This window comes from Aquarana catesbeiana, linkage group LG03 (assembly GCF_042186555.1).
Source record: "Aquarana catesbeiana isolate 2022-GZ linkage group LG03, ASM4218655v1, whole genome shotgun sequence".
NCBI lineage: Eukaryota > Metazoa > Chordata > Amphibia > Anura > Ranidae > Aquarana > Aquarana catesbeiana.
This window is the reverse complement of record NC_133326.1, coordinates 96,912,527-96,929,417: the sequence shown is the minus strand read 5'-3', so window position 1 is coordinate 96,929,417 and position 16,891 is coordinate 96,912,527. Positions and strand designations below refer to the sequence as shown.

General features: G+C 41.5%; 1 protein-coding gene across 14 annotated transcripts in view; it reads right to left on the bottom strand.

Annotated features, from left to right (window-relative positions):
- Window positions 1-1,013: 1,013 nt before the first annotated feature.
- Window positions 1,014-16,891, bottom strand: part of TJP1 (tight junction protein 1) — a 730,896-nt gene continuing 715,018 nt past the window's right edge. For all 14 annotated transcript variants that reach the window (XM_073618845.1, XM_073618846.1, XM_073618851.1 and 11 more), the window contains one exon: window positions 1,014-2,725. In XM_073618845.1, the coding sequence (XP_073474946.1) occupies window positions 2,631-2,725 (95 nt within the window). In that variant the 3' untranslated portion in view covers window positions 1,014-2,630. The remainder of the gene's footprint in view (window positions 2,726-16,891) is intronic.

Genomic DNA, 16,891 nt, shown 5'->3' with positions numbered 1-16,891 from the left:
GGGCAGAGTACTGCGGTCTGTGTCAATGGATGCAGCAGCAGCAGCAGGACTCGGGAGCGCGCCCGCACGGGTATCCCCATGGAAATAGTCTCTGTGGGGGCACTCACCGAAGAGGAGAAGCCAGGAGTGCCGCCGCGGGACCCCATAAAAGGAGGATCGGGGCCGCTCTGTGCAAAACCCTTGAACAGAACAGGTAAGTATGACAGGTTTGTTATTAAAAAAACAAAAAGAAACCAAAAAAAACTAAACTTTACAATGACTTTAAAGTGTTACTAAACCCAGGACCCTGCATTCACTATATCTGGTCTCCCACAGTACACAGAACATGGAAATGCAATCATTTTAGTAAATATAAACTGCTAAATACCTTTTCTAATCAGCAGTATATAGCAGTCTTGTGACTTCTACAAGTGTATGGTTAAAGCTGGTAGGAGGCGTTTTCATACTGCAATGGCTGTCCTATGAGGATGCAGGACCCCTGTCTGGACAGTGCTGATTGGCCCTGTGCTGATCACATGCACCTTCCCAGGAAAACAAAAAACTCTCTAGCAATACACACCAAACTGAGCATGTGCAGACTGACTAAACTAATGGTCTTATCCGGAGATGTTTTGGGAACAATGCAAGAAGGGGAGGATCAGAGAAGACAGGCTCAAACAGCCTTTTTTACACAATACAGAGGATCAACCCCTTAGAATCCACAGTGATTATAACAAACATGCTTTACTGCATATACAGACTGATTTTAATGTTTTGGGTTTAGTAACACTTCAAATATACCCAGTCTGTTCACCACCCTAGATTGCTTCACACCCCAAGCCATGTGGAGAAAAATCACAGCACAACCTAGCAGAACCTAAAACTTGCTTAAAACAGAACCCTAAAGCAGTGAATGGGAAGTCTGTGGACCTGGTGGGGCCATTTATGCACTGCACTCACCTCCCACAGCCCTCCTGCTGGATGTATTACACTATCATGATCCAAATGCAGTCAAAACAAACCACAGACTCAAGCAATATTTGATTTATTTTATTTTAAAACCAGTTTTATTTGTATATTTAGAAATGTGTAATTTTTTTTTTAATAACTGCAAAGAAAAAAAATAATAATCAGCCACACGTGAAGAACTAATAGTTGATTAGGAGAATGCAGTGCTGTATCTTCTACTGAAACCGTGCGTATGTGCCATAATAAATTGTCTATTAGTAAAAAAATACATTTTAGGGCACATTATACAGAATCCTTATCACAAATTGCAGCAGGGATACTTTTTAAAGATAATAAACTAGAGAATTCTGAGGAGTTATGCTCAGCATTTATAAAGATAGCAATTTTTGTGCATTTCGCTTCAAAATGTTCTTGTGGTGAGTACTGTAGAAATGCGCTTTATTGCTGCAGATGTTACAAAGTTCAAGGCTCAAAAAAGGTAGGAGTACAAAGGTATCCTTAAGAAACGTTCAGGTTTTCTTTTTCTTTTTTCTTTTTTTACAAAAAGTAAAGCTTAAAAAAGTTAAATTTACAAAAAGAAAAAACAAAAAAGAAAAACAAACAAAAAAATAAACAAAAAGCAAAAAGTGGTATGCACGCATTTTATATACAGGCATTGTAACATCTTTGAGAATTTTCTTTTAAATGCATAGCAGAAAACATACAATTTTCTTCAGTATCTTCTGGGTTGACTTGCAGAGGTTAACTTCTTCCTTGCTAGTCCACCGTAAAATGAGTTCACAATAAATCATATTTTCAGCAATCTTTCTTCATTATACATTACCCTATATAAGCGCAAAAAGCCATATGAACTTCATAGAACAGAGAATTAGGAAACAAAGACTATCATAACATGAGGGTAAGGCATCCCTGCTGGTTAAATGTGTGTAGTAAATGGTTAATTTACAGATCCATAGAAGCACCAGAACCAGTCAATCTTGTAAACCTTGTAGTTGTAAAGGGGTCCACAGTTCATGTTCAGGCCCCTCTCAGCAATGGGGAGAAAAATAAATTATTTTTTTTTTTTACTGAACTATGGGCTGGGTATGAAGCACAATCATGGCATTTGGTATTTTAAATAAAGTATTAACATTCAAATCTTTGCTGCTGGAGAACACCCAATGGGAGTTTTAGCTATCTCCACAGCAGAGTTGTGAACAAAACTAATGACTGGTAGAGCCTTCATACCTAACACGTCTTGGAGTTCTGGTGCAGATGCTAGTTGATAAAAAGTAAAAGTGCTAGTCTTTGCTATCAAATTCAAAAAAAAAAAAAAAAAAAACGCACGCGGGATCCTTCAGTGGACATCGGGCGACCGGTTAAAGTATCATTCTGGGAACAGGCTTTATTGTAGTGTTATCAGGATTGGTCCTTTGGAGACAAACTAAAGCAACTGAAAAAGGCATTTGTTATAAGAGACACTAAAAGGTGCGACATTGGTATGACCTTCAAATGTCATGTCTGAGGCCCATATTCTGACCATGGCTTTAAAGTCTACTCCGTAAAACGCAAGTTCAGGCAAAAATTTCTAGCACTAATGAGTCCCATTGTAATTTAGTGATCAAATAATACTCAATAGGATGTGTAAAGATAAATAGGTCCAAAGCAGGTTTCACATTTTTTCTGATCTTTACACTGTAGGCTTAGAAGTGATCTATTAATACAGAGACACAATTTGCTCCAACAAGATAGTTAGGATCACCAGGAAGTGATTTGTTCTGCCAGTGTTTGGGATCACCTGTAGATATATTGGGAAAACAAAAGGAGAGGTTAGTCTTTAATGATACATATCACAACACATCAATTTTCCTTACGCCATGATGTAAAAAAAATACATTTAATAGCTTTGAGGATTTCTTTTTTTTTTCAACACATGTACGGCTCTTTATATCTTCCTTCTTTTATTCTTGGTATATGGTAAAATTCAATCAAAAACATTAAAGCCAAGTAACGCATGCCTATAATTTAAAAGATCTAATACTGCCCTCTATAGGCCATTCCTAAAAATGCAGTACAATACCTGGGGGGGGGGGGGGGGGGGGGAACATCAGAAGTACACTATTGATAGAAGATGAAGTAACATTAAATCAATTTCCTTCTCCCATTCTTTACAGAGGCTTTACAGAGACCACAGTGAATAAAATGGCAATCATTGCAATATTTTATGTCACACGGTATTTGTGCAGCGGTCTTTCAAACAAAATTTTTTGGGAAAAAAGACACTTTCAGGAACTAAAAAAAAAAAAAAAAACACAACAGTAAAGTTAGCCCAATATTTGTGTATATTGTGAAAGATGATGTTACACTGAGTAAATAGATACTCAAAATGTCATACTTTGAAATTTCGCACACTCGTGGAATGGCGACAAACTACGATACTTAAAAAAGGCGACATTTCTACAGATTACCGTTTAGAATTACAGAGGAGGTCTAGTGCTAGAATTATTGCTCTCGCTCTAACGATTGCATCGATACCTCACATGTGTGGTTTGAACACTGTTTACATTTGCAGGTGCGACTTATGTATACGTTCACTTCTGCACGCGAGCACGGAGGGAGGGGGCGCTTTAACCACCTCGCGCCCAAGGTACATCATATGACATCATGGACTTTGAGGGGGGATATCCGAATGATGCCTGCAGCTACAGGCATCATCCACATATCGTTTTTTTTCAGCCAGCGATTCTGTGCACCATAAGAATGATCATAGTTCAGCTGCTTGATCGTTCTTACAGGCGGCAGGAGGGGACATATCAGAAAATACAGTGCAGCACACCGTCCATACATCAGTAAGTGCCTGAGAAATTGTGAATGTGTGAGGAGCTATGCTCATAGGACATGTAGTCCTGGGCAGGACGTGAGTGGTTCTAAAGGCAGAATTTTTTTTTTACTTTGCTATAGGAGAGCACTATACTGTACTATGAACTCTGCATGCACTCTGAAGGCAGGAAGAGCCAGAAGCGTCTGTGGGGGAATCCAGAAGAGGAGAATCAGGGCTGTTTGTTTAAAAAAAAATTACTTTAAAAGACACTGTGCAGGGAAGATCAGCTTCCATACCCAGAGAAGGTGGAGGCTGATAGACTGGAAGTAATATAAGGCATTACAATAGCGTTTAAAGTAAACTTTTATCAGTATTGTGCATTATATTTAAAATGATCATATCCATGACAAAAAAAAAAAAAAGTCAAAGCTTTTAGTACTACTTTAAAGTGGGAGTCCACCTAAACCGCCAAAAAAAAAAAAAAAAAATATTAAAAGCCAGCAGCTACAAATACTGCAGCTGCTGACTTTTAATAAATGGCCACTTACCTGTCCCAGGGTCCAGCGATGTCGGCAGGCGACGCCGAGAACCCGCTCGGGTTCTCGGCAGCTGCCGCCGCCATCCTAGGTGAGGGAATCAGGAAGTGAAGCGTTGTGGCTTCACTTCCCGATTCCCTACTGCGCATGCGCGAGTCGCGCTGCGCATCGTAACTGGTCCCCGCTATCTCCTGGGAGCTGTGTTTCCCAGGAGACAGCACGGGAAACATACTCGTGTCTTAGACAGGTATCTGCACCCCCCTCCCCCCTGAAAGGTGCCAAATGTGACACCGGAGGGGGGGAGGGTTCCGAAAAGCGGAAGTTCCATTTTTGTGTGGAACTCCGCTTTAAATATAAAAGATTTATATCTCCCTTCAACCCTTCATATAACTGCATGTCTGACTTCTAGTTTAAATGCCCACATATTCTAACCCCTTATAGTAGTCATTTTCTGCTCTTTTTGTACTATAAAAGGGCTAATTTTAGTTTTTTTAAACACCATTATGACAGGTGATACAAAAAAAAAAAAAAAAGCATGCTGCTGCTCCTAAATGTCTTAGGTCTGGTTCGCTGTGTTTTTTGGTGCTTTCTGCAGAAACAAACTACAGTTCATTTAACAGGATTTTCCTATAGGACACATTCACATCTATGCTTTTTTTTTTCAGCTGCTGCATATTTGGGAAAGGGTCAAGGACTTTATTCAAACGCAAAACTGCTTTTTTCTTTGCTTTTTTAATTCAATGCAGAAGCTGCACAAATCATGTAGTGCACTGTTGCCACAAATTGCGTTTTTTAATTTGCTACAACAAATTGGCCAAAAGGAAGCATAAAAAATGCAAATCGCAGAAAAATCACACGTGCAAAAAACACAGCAAAAAGCACTGCAGAAACAGATCTAAAGCAAACTGCATAGATGTGAACCGAGCCTTATGCTGGCCATACACGTATCGATTTTCAGACGAGAATATTCATACGGAAAATCTTTGTACATTCGCTGAATGAAAGAATGTCGTTTGAAAATTTCTCTTGCTTTTAAAATTCAGTTTTAAAATGAACATTGTTTCTGAACTAAAACCACATATACTGTCTGAAAATTCCTTTGAAAAAGAAGTTTTCTATTCTGCTCTTTCGGATTTTGCCGTCACTGTGGTCGAAAACGAATGTCAATTAGACACTAACGATTAGAAAATGGAATAAAGGTTCTTAAAGTTGAATTTTTATTGAAGGAAGACATGGTTTTTGTATGGCCAGCATAAGTGACAGCAGGCGCATGGAGCTTTTATCAAGCCACCTGCCTACGACAAGGGAGTCTGTCATACATAATATATTACAGTTCTGTCTGAAAATCTGCAAAACCATCTTTAATTTTTTTTTCTTTAAATAAAAAAATTGATGTGAGTCTGATGATATTTACCAGATTCAACCTCTAATAGTATATACAGTATATGTCTTATGTCTATTATTCTCAGAGTGGATTAGAGATTCTGCTCCCTAACCATATAGTTGGTCATTTATATTTACCACTGCATAGATATTTAAGAATAAATTGCCTCTTATTTTAAACTTTACATACTAACTAAATTATACACACCACACTTTTGTTAAGGTTATTATCCGATTAATCGAAACAATAATCAGCCAACTAATCGATTATGAAAATAATCGTTAGTTGTAGCCCTAAAAATATATATATATACACACACACACACACACACACACTTTACAACCTTAATAAATGCACATTTTTCTTTTTACAATATGGGTGCATTTATTATTTTTTTTACAAAAAAGATAGAATATGCCTTTAACTCCTTGCTACATTTAGATATATACATTTAGAATGGAGTAGAAAGCCTGAAATGATTAATACTATTTAAATTTCCAAAATTACCACTAGCTGTGCTTCATAAGAAACATACACGTTCCTGAATGCCAAGAAAGGCAACATGCCAAACAGTACAGATAGTAATTTTCAGCTACAATATCAGAAATCATTTCTGTACAACCAATGAGCAGCAAATGAAGTCCAACGCTGCAGTATAGTCCACAAGTCCTTTGCAACAGAACACCGCCATCCAGTGGCCACAATACCAAACATGAACCTGCTTTCCTAATCTCTTCAAACATGAAGTTCAATCAAATGGGTGATCAATTGAGTAGTTTTATTTTTAATCATTAAACCATCTGTGCAATACTGTAATCAGTTTCAGCTTCTTCATATCATGTCTTGACCTACTTTCATGACTTCATTATGATTCATGAAATAGAGGAAGTGGTCTTTTTACCGCTGGAGAGGCGTGATACCGTTTATAAAAACACTCCATAAAATGCAAATATGAGGAAATTATTTCTTACAGCAAGCACACGCAGCAAAAAGTACTTGTGGAACTGCTCAGAAGTATAACTGAAGTGCGGCACCCAGAATATGTAAGACATTTTATACAAGCTTTAGAATTCATGTATGGCATATGAAAATAACAATTGCAGATATGATTTTTTTTCCAACCAGAGACCACTGCAGACTAGACAGAGGGACAAATAACATTTCCTGTGAATGATGCTGACAGATCAATACTCTTCTTCAAGGTTTTCTTTTTATACATCTATATATTAAACATTACGGTGTTACAACACCGTAATGAATTTTAGATGGGTTTTCAATTTGTTGTGTGTGTGAATCACTAAAGAAGAGTGACCAAATAAAATTAAAGATATAGCCGAATGCCAATTTAACCACTTGCCAACTGGGCACTTAAATCCTTCCTACCCAGGCCAAATGTTTAGCTTTCAGTGCTGTTGCGTTTTGAATGACAATTGGGCAGTCAAGTAACCCCGTACCCAAATTAAAATTTTATATTTTTTTTCACACAAATAGATCTTTCTTTTGGTGGTATTTAATCACTAATGGGGTTTTTATTTTTGCTAAAAAAAAAAAAAATTGAAAACAATTGAAAAAAAAATAAAAAGTTTGCATAGTTTGTTAGAAATCTGCAAAAAATTGCAAACAGGTAATTTTTCTCCTTCATTGGTGTGCACTGATGAGGCTGCACTGATGGGCACCGAAGAGGCAGCAGCAGCAGCTCTCCCTGTTCGGGACCGATGTCTGTCTGACAGAAGTCGGTGACTGGCTTTTTTTCCTCTTCACGCTGACAACCAATTACCGGCTCTGTTTACATCATGTGATCAGCTGTCACTGGCTGATAGCTGATCACGTGGTAAGGGGTCGGGATCGGCCCCTTACTCCTATCTATGATCAACCGAGTCTTGTGGACTTGATCACAGAGCGAGCCACTTGCAGACAGCTCATGCACGTACATAGACGCCCTCCCAGCAATTTAGGCCTGTGCTGTAGCCGTCTTTTGGCTATAGCGCGAGCAGAAAGAGTTTAAAGAAGTAGGGTGAAAGTTCTTTAAGCTATACTCTTCCTGTGGGTCACAGGAGTGTAGTGTACTTAGTTCTGCACCCCTGAGACACGTATTTAGCCCTCCGCTGTCGGCTTCCATCACTTACTTGGTCCAGGCTTTAATGTCAGAAACCCGACTTTAATGTCAGAAACCACCCAGATGTCGGAGCGCTCCTGCCCCCTCCACAGCCCTGGGCTCCAGTAGGTGCTGGAGAGACAGAGAAGAGAGCTGGTGACTGACAGTCCCTGGATCTCTGTTCATTGAAGACCGAGAACTGAGCAATTAGTGGTGTTTTAGTGCCGGCAGAGGACTGATGCTGCATCCACCTAAGTGAGTATGATTGATTGTTATTCTGAAATCCCCATATTTCTCTTTTAAAAGGGAAAATACCAAATTGTTTTAATTATGCAGAGCTGGTACTTTAGCCACATACTGTATATTGTTTTACTAGAAATAACAGATAAATACAAGCAAATTAAACTGTTCTTTACAAGAGGGGTGCACTATACGGACAATTAACACAGTTTAAGTTGTGGGCATTTTTTTCTCTGGCTCAAGCCCACTTGGCTCTAACATGCTAAAGAGGTCAAGTGGCCACTCCAGCCCTAGGGAAATAAAATACTTCCACTCTTGGTGTAATTTTACAGATATTCTTACAAAGGGCATTGTGCTTACAGCAGGGCGCAAGTTTTAAGGGTTAGTGCACCTTTTCACCAAAGAAAAAAGGGTGAATTAAAGAATAAGAAAACCCAACATTTCATATTCCTGATATGTGCCTGCTGTCCCATGTACTTGTATGAAAAAGTGTCCTATTCTCTTTGTATTGCTTCCTTTGTGTGAAATCCCTGGTGTTCCTGCCAGTCCCTCTGCTTTCCTATTAAAAACTGACCACAATGTGGTCAGTTCTCTAGCTATGTTGGGAACTTGGTGTACTCTCCTCCAAAGATCAGACTTGTCCTGACACCCTGGACTGGAGGCTGTGTAACAGCATAATGTAAGTAACGGCGGGCGTTCATTGGCCAGTGCTGGCCATATGACTGCACTTGACCAATGAAAATCCAATGAAGCTCCTTTCTTGCAGGATGTATCTAGGAACAAAGTAGAGGTTCTCATTGGTCAGCACTAACCAAGGAGCACTTGCCATTGTGGGCAATAAGTTCCTTTAAAGCTTCCAGCACTGTTTTGTGAAGTTTTAAAGTGCTGGGACATTCTGCCAGCTGGAGAGGGTACGTGCAGCGGGGACCAAAAGGGCAGAAGGGTGAAGATGGTGTTGAGTTATTTCACTCCTTTTTTTTTGTGAAAAGGTGAATGAATCATTTAAATTTTATGAATGCGTAACAGAATTCTATTGAATGCAAACAGATACGTTTAAATAGACACACTATATTGGGACTTTACAGCAGGATTCTGTCTTAGTCCGTAGGGTGCAATATTGAGTTGGCTCACCCCTTTGCAGCTATAACAGCTTCAACTCTTCTGAGAAGGCTGTCCACAAGGTTTAGGAGTGTGTCTATGGGAATGTTTAACCATTCTTCCATAAGTGCATTTGTGAGCTCAGGCACTGATGTTGGACAAGAAGGCCTGGCTCGCAGTCTCCTCTCTAATTTATCCCAAAGGTGTTCTATTGAGTTGAGGTCAGGATTCTGTGCAGGCCAGTCAAGTTCCTCCAACCCAAGCACGCTCATCTATGTCTTTATGGACCTTGCTTTGTGCACTGGTCCAAACCATTTGGTGGAGCGGTGTTATTTTTCAGGAGTTGGGCTTGGCCCCATAGTTCCAGTGAAGGGAACTCTTAAGGCATCAGCAGAAAAAGACAATTTGGACAATTTCATGCTCCCAACTTTGTGGGAACAGTTTGGGGATGGCCCCTTCCTGTTCCAACATGACTGCGCACCAGTGCACAAAGCAAGATCCATAAAGACCATAACGCACAACACTCTCCTCACCTTTCTGCCCCCTGCTGCATGTACCTTATAAACCCCCATTTTCCAATGCCCTCCCCACTTGGTAGAACGTCCCAGAACTTTAAAACTCCACAAAACAGTGCTGGAAGCTGTATAGTTACTGTAGGGTTCTCTTCACTGGAACTAAGGGGCCAAGCCCAACCCCTAAAAAACAACCCCACAGTATAATTCATCCTCCACCAAATGATTTGGACCAGTGCACAAAGCAAGTTCCATACGACATGGATGAGTGAGTTTGGGGTGGAGGAACTTGACTGGCCTGCACAGAGTTCTGACCTCAACCCAATGATAAACACCTTTGTGATGAATTTGCGAGCCAGGCCTTCTCGTCCAACATCAGTGCCTGAACTCACAAATGCGCTTCTGGAAGAATGGTCAAACATTCCCATAGACATACTCCTAAACCTTGTGGACGCCTTCCCAGAAGCGTTGAAGCTGTTATAGCTGCAAAGGGTGGGCCAACTCAATATTGAACCCTAGGCTTTGGGATGCAATTACAGTTCATGTGCGTGTAAAGGCAGGCGTCCCAACACTTTTGGTAATATAATGCATTAATTACTGTTGTATCATCCATTTGTTTATCCAGTCTTGTGAGTTAAATACCTCTGCCACATTGCACAACCAAGAAAGCTACTCTGCCATCTCTTAGCTCTTTTGCTTCCTAGGTCACCTGACAACTAACCAAATAGAGGTGATGTGGCTGATTTATTGATTGGCACACAGGCTGGAGGAAGAAAGGTAACACAGGAAGCTGCATTGCTGACTGTCACCAGTCTAGTTGAGCATTGTAGAAAGAAAATAGAATTCACAAGATTGCCTGTACAGAATTACAACCCATTTGGTAGTTAAGTTTAACGCCATATGAGGGAAAACTAATATAGGAGTAGGGTTTGTGCTTCACCTAATTATACACACACACTATATATGTATATATATATATATATATATATATATACACACACATACATACAGAAAATGAAATGTACAACTAAAAACACTAATGTACAGATTCTGTTTGCAAACTATTGAAACATCGCCCTCAAGTGGTAAATGCGATTAACCACATCATTTTGATCCCTGTCATGAAGCACATTAAAGCGGAGTTCCAGTCATTTGTTTGTTTATTAAAAGTCAGCAGCTAAAAAAACTGTAGTTGCTGACTTTTAATAAACACACACTTGTCCCAGGATCCAGCAGTGCACTCACCGCAGCCGTGTTCTCCCTCGGCAGTGCCGGCATCTCTACTATGGGCACCCGGCTGTGGCAGCTTGCGGCCTCACAGCTGAGTGCCCACTGCGCATGTGCGAGTGGCGCTTCACTCTGTGACTGGTCCCAAAGTCTTCTAGGACCTGTCATATGTCCCAGAAGACTTCGGGAAGGAGAACTTTCAGCCTAAGGCGACCGGAACAGAAGTGGGAGAAGGTACCTGTCAAAATCAGTTACCTGCTCCACCTCTCCTCCCCAAAAGCTGTTTTACAAACAAAAGCCGGAAAATAGGCCTTAAAGCAGAAGTTCCACTTTCGGGTGGAACTCCGCTTTAAATATAACTATCCATAGAATGCTCTCAAAGATTCAAACACTCTGCGGAAGACAGTTAAGATGGTGGAAAAATAGGCAATTTCCAGAATTTTCATATTCCACAAACAAAATCTGCGTTTACAGTGCCAGTCACACATACAAAGCTTACTGATAATTATGATATATATTGTTCCACTCATAACAAAACCCTCCCTAATTAATACTAATAAATTAAAAAGACAAGGGGGGATTTATAAAGTGTAGCAGCTTCCTAACCCAGCATTATCTACTGTCAATCAAAGGTAAGGCAGCAAATACATGAGTCAGTTTTTTTTTCGTTCAACCAGGGGGTTGGAAAACAAAAAAAAAAAAAAAAAAAAAACTGACCCAATACGAAATCCAGTATCTAAATTGGGAGAATTCTGCCACCCACATCAAAATGTGTGGATGGGGGGAATCCTTACCATTTAGATATTGTATTTAGACGACAGGGGGACCTTCCCTGCCATCAGAATACACTGATCAGTGCTGCTTACTAAAGCCTGCGGTGCAGACTGAGCGGCGAAAATCCAACAGGGCTGTTGTACAGAAGTTGATCGGTAGATCGATCGATTTCTGTACAGCCTCAGTGCCTATACATGGATCTTAATTTGCCCAGTCTCTCCTAAACTGGCTGAAATTTGAGCGACGTATGGCTGGCTTACGGCGGACCTGAAGGGGAACTATCCACTAGTTTCCCAAATATGAGCATTGTGATATCTAAGAACAACAGCAGTATTCCCGGCCCCTTTGTTTACATAAAATTTTTGGTTGGGGAATCTCCCAAAGACAGCTGAATGGGGCAAGGGATAAAGCCCTGAATGACACATTCATGAGAGCTTCCCAACGCAGACATGCCCTACGAGTAGCAGCTCAGAGCTGGTTTTAATTTATGCTATCTACTCGAAACTGGCAGTAGGTCTTGTTGCCATAGGTTCCTAAAGCGATGGTAGCTTGAACTACCTGAATCCGTTGCCTGTTTTTACCAAAAATGGCACAAATGCTTGTGTGAATTAACCACTTGACCTCCAGAAGATCCCCCCCCAGCTTGCTACGGGGGCACCCGAGTCGAGCCACGTCTCCCTGTGTCCATTCAGACATGGAGCGTGGCCTAGCCCGGTCCCTTTTCTCTCCTCATTGGATTGACAGCACCACGCTGCTGTCTGAGCCAATGAGGAAAGGAGACCAATGAGGAGGGGACTCCCGAGACACTCCTGCAACTTCGCTGGATCAAGATGGGGCTCAGGTAAGTATTAGGGGGGCTGCTGCAAACAGAAGGCTTTTTATCTTAAGATAAAAAAAAAAAAAAAACCTTCTGCCTTTACAACCACTTCAAAATTTATTTTTTAAATGCAACCAGAGTAAGAAACCCGAACTCTGACCTGATACTAGCTTCTTGCAATCCCTGTACAGCAGGGCTGGAGTGTTAGAGTTATTAAGCACAATGAGCCAACGTGTTAATTTGCTGACAAAAAGCATGCCAGTCACCGGCTGGGATGAGTCCAAGATGACTTGGGCTCAGAGGAAGTGGGTTGAATGATGCTGACCATCAGACTCAAGACATCCTTCAGAAAAAGAAAGAACTGCAGGGGAACTTTATGGACTGGTGAATACTGTCATTAAATCTTAAAAAATAGTTTTGTTTTTTTTTAGCTTAATTTTTGCTTTAATGAATAACCCTCGGAACAGCTAACAACCTTTGTTTACTATGGGGCACATAGGATACCCGGTGACCCCATACAAATATAACTGGACATGATGTTTTTTGACAAGTTGTTCCTTCCATTGCTTTGCATCTTAATACAAAAATGTAAAGAACAATTTTGTAACTGGGCTTATAAAAGAATTCATTACTCATTAAGAAGATGACTAATGTAATAATATATTCTAACTACAGACAAAAGTCACGACCTCCCTCTGGAAATTATATTTTAGGATTAAAAAAAAAAAAAAAAAAAAAAAAAGGCCCTGTACCCATAAACATAGTAGAATCCAACATGTGGTCAGTTTAGAAGCAATGACCAACCTTTGACAAGTGCTGCTTTTCAGGAGAGTGCAAGCTGATCCCAAGTAAACAATCCACTAAATGAGCCTTCATTAATAGCCTTTCTTGAAAACATTCAAACAAGAGACTTGGCAAACTCGAAGCAGAGTGTGCCAACAAGGAATTTCAATACTGCAAAATGATTTAATTAGTCCAGACATTACAGAACACTGGCTCATTAAAAACAGCAAGCTTTCCTTCAAACCTTCAATTTAAGATGGAGGGTTAATTGCTACAAAAAGCATTATGTGCACCTCTAAGTACTTTTGAATTACCAGATGCTTTAGATAGAAATTCTAAAAATAGGATTTTTGAACTCGCCGTAAAATCCTTTTTCTTGGAGTCAACTGAGGGACACAGGAAGTCTTTTACCTTCTGGTTATACTGCTGCCTACAGAAAGATTGGATATTGGCAAACAAAACATCTCAATACCAATATGCCTTTGTTTTGTTGCAAAGCAGTAGAGGGCTTGATAAAAAAAAAAAAACACAAAGGGGTGGTTCCTGTGTCACTCAATAGATCCCAATAAACAAACTTTTATAGTGAGTAGAAAAAATAGGATTTTTGTAACAGCTTGCCTGTAAAATCCTTTTCTTTCGATGGACATCACTGGACACAGAGCCTCAGTAATTACTGGTGGGTTATATAGGTATCACTAGGTGATTGGACACTGGCACACCCTACCAGAAAGTTTAACCCCCATATAATCCCTCCCCCTTGCAGGGATACCTCAGTTTTGTAGCCAAGCAATATAGTGTATTAGAAGAGGGGCAGGACCTCTGTGTCCCGTGATGTCCATCGAAAGAAAAGGATTTTACAGGCAAGCTGTTACAAAAAAAATCCTATTTTCTTTCTCGAACATCACGGGACACAGAGCCTCAGTAATTACTGATGGGATGTCCCAGAGCAATGCTGTCTAAGGGGGGGGGGGACCACGACCAAGTAGGGTGCAATCAGACCTGAGGACCCTGTACCGCTGCCTGCAGCACACTACGCCCAAAGGCGATATCCTCATGCCTTCTCACATCCACCTGATAGAATCTGGTGAATGTATGTACTGAAAACCAGGTTGCGGCTTCGCAGATTTGAGCCATAGAGGCCCGGTGATGCACTGCCCAAGAAGCACCAATAGCCCTTGTGGAATGTGCCCCGATATGAAACGGAGGAATCTTCTATTTCAAACCGTAAGCCTGAATAATCAACTGTCAAATCCATTTAGAAATGGTAGCTTTTGACGCTGCCTGTCCTCTATTGGGACCCTCTGGCAGCACGAACAAAACATCCTTTTGCGAATCTGAGCAGTTGCCTCCAGATAGGCCTTGACTGCTCTTACTACATCCAAAGAATGTAGTGATCTTTCTTGCGGAGAACCGGGATCTGGAAAAAAGGAAGGCAGAACAATGTCTTGGTTTAAATGAAAATCGGAAACCACCTTCGGTAAAAAACTAGGATGAGGGCGCAGTACCACTCTATCCTTGTGTAAAATCAAATAAGGCTCTTTACAGGAAAGGGCTGCTAATTCCGATACTCTTCTAGCAGAAGAAATGGCTACCAGAAAAATTAACTTCCTTGTCAACAGGACTAAAGGAATCTGACTTATTGGTTCAAAAGGCTGTTTCTGTAACACAGACAGAACCAAGTTCAAGTCCCAGGGGTTTAGGGGCGCCCTAACCGGAGGATTAAGACGCGTCACCCCCTGAATAAAGTTTCGGACCAAAGAATGCGAAGCAAGTGGCCGTTGAAATAATACTGATAAGGCCGAGACCTGGCCCTTGATGGTACTCAAGGCCAGCTTCATCTCTAAACCCAATTGTAGAAAATAAAGAATTCTACCTATCACATATTTTCTGGGATGCCAACCCCTGGATTCACACCAGGATACACAAGTTTTCCAAACTCTATGATAAATAATTCTGGAAGCTGGCTTCCTTGCATTGATCAAGGTAGATATCACAGGACCTGAAAGCCCATGACTCTTCAGAACGTGGGTCTCAATAGCCAAACCGTCAAATTTAGCGTTTGTAAGGCAGGATAGAACACTGGACCTTGAGATAACAGGTCTGGGCGTACCGGTAGTGTCCACGGGGAACCCACCGTCATCCTTACTATTTCCGCATACCACATCCTTCTGGGCCAAGCGGGGGCCACCAGAAGTACTGACTTCCTTTCCTGCCTGATCCTGCGAAGGAGTCGTGGCAGTAGCAGAATAGGTGGGAATGCATAAATCAGTGAGAACCAATGCCACGGAATCTCCAACGCATCCGTCCCGCATGCAAGAGGATCTTTTGTTCTTGCCACAAATCTGTCTATCTTTCTGTTGAATCGGGATGTAAAGAGATCTACATCTGGAACCCCCGATCCTTGGCGTATGGCCCAAAAGACGTCGGGATGGAGAGACCATTCCCCTGGAAGTAACTGCTGGCGACTTAAATAGTCCGCCTGCCAGTTCTCTATCCCTGGAATGAAAACTGCCGATATACATGGCACATGCTTCTCTACCCAGACTAAGATCTGGTTCACCTCTTTTTGAGCAGCTCGGCTCCTGGTGCCTCCCTGATGATTGACATAAGCCACCGCTGTGGCATTGTCGGACTGGATCCTGACTGGGCAATACTGTAGACTGATAGTCCAGGCCTTTAGGGCTAGATATACCGAACGGATCTCCAGAATGTTGATGGGTAAGGTCCTCTCGGTTTTGGACCACACCCCCTGAACCGCAGACTGTTCAAGAACTGCTCCCCAACCCGACAGACTGGCATCTGTTGTTACCATCGTCCAGGTAACCGGTAGAAAGGATTTCCCCTTCTGCAGGTTTTCGGGTATGAGCCACCAATTGAGGCTCTGACGCACCACATGAGACAGGTGGATCAGAAAGTCTAATGCCTGAACCTTCTTGTTCCAGGCTGACAGAATACTGTGTTGCAGCAGTCTTGAATGAAACTGAGCATAAGCAACTGCTTCGAATGAAGACACCATCTTTCCTAGCAGCCTCATACAAAGGCGGACAGAAGGACCCTTCTTGGTCCTGACTGCCAGAATCAGCTCCCTTAAAGTAGTGATCTTTGCTTGAGGTAGAAATATTTTCTCCTGGCTTGTATCTATGATCAGACCCAAATACTCCAGTCTTCTTACTGGTTTTAGGAAAGATTTTTCTAGGTTGAGGATCCAACCTAGGTGTTCCAGATACTTGACTGTGGTCCTCAAGTTCCCGTTCAAGGAGGCTACCGACCGGTCTATAATGAGCAGGTTGTCTAGGTATGCTATGACAGCTATACCCTGAGCCCTTAATCTGGCCAGAGGAGGGGCCAAGACCTTTGTGAACACTCGAGGTGCAGTGGCTATCCCAAAAGGCAGAGCCACAAACTGGAAATGGCGCCCTCCTATCTCGAAGTGCAGAAACTTCTGATGAGCGGGAAAAATGGGCACATGCAGATATGCATCTCTTATGTCTATCGATGCCAGAAATTCTCCTCCCTGCAGGGTGGAGACTACTGTCCGAATTGATTCCAAGCGGAAGGATTGAAGCCTTAGGAATCGGTTCAGATCCCTTAAATCCAGAATGGGTCTGACATCCCCATTTGGTTTTTGGACCATAAAAAGGTTGGAACAGAAGCCCAATCCTTGATCCTTTGCGGAA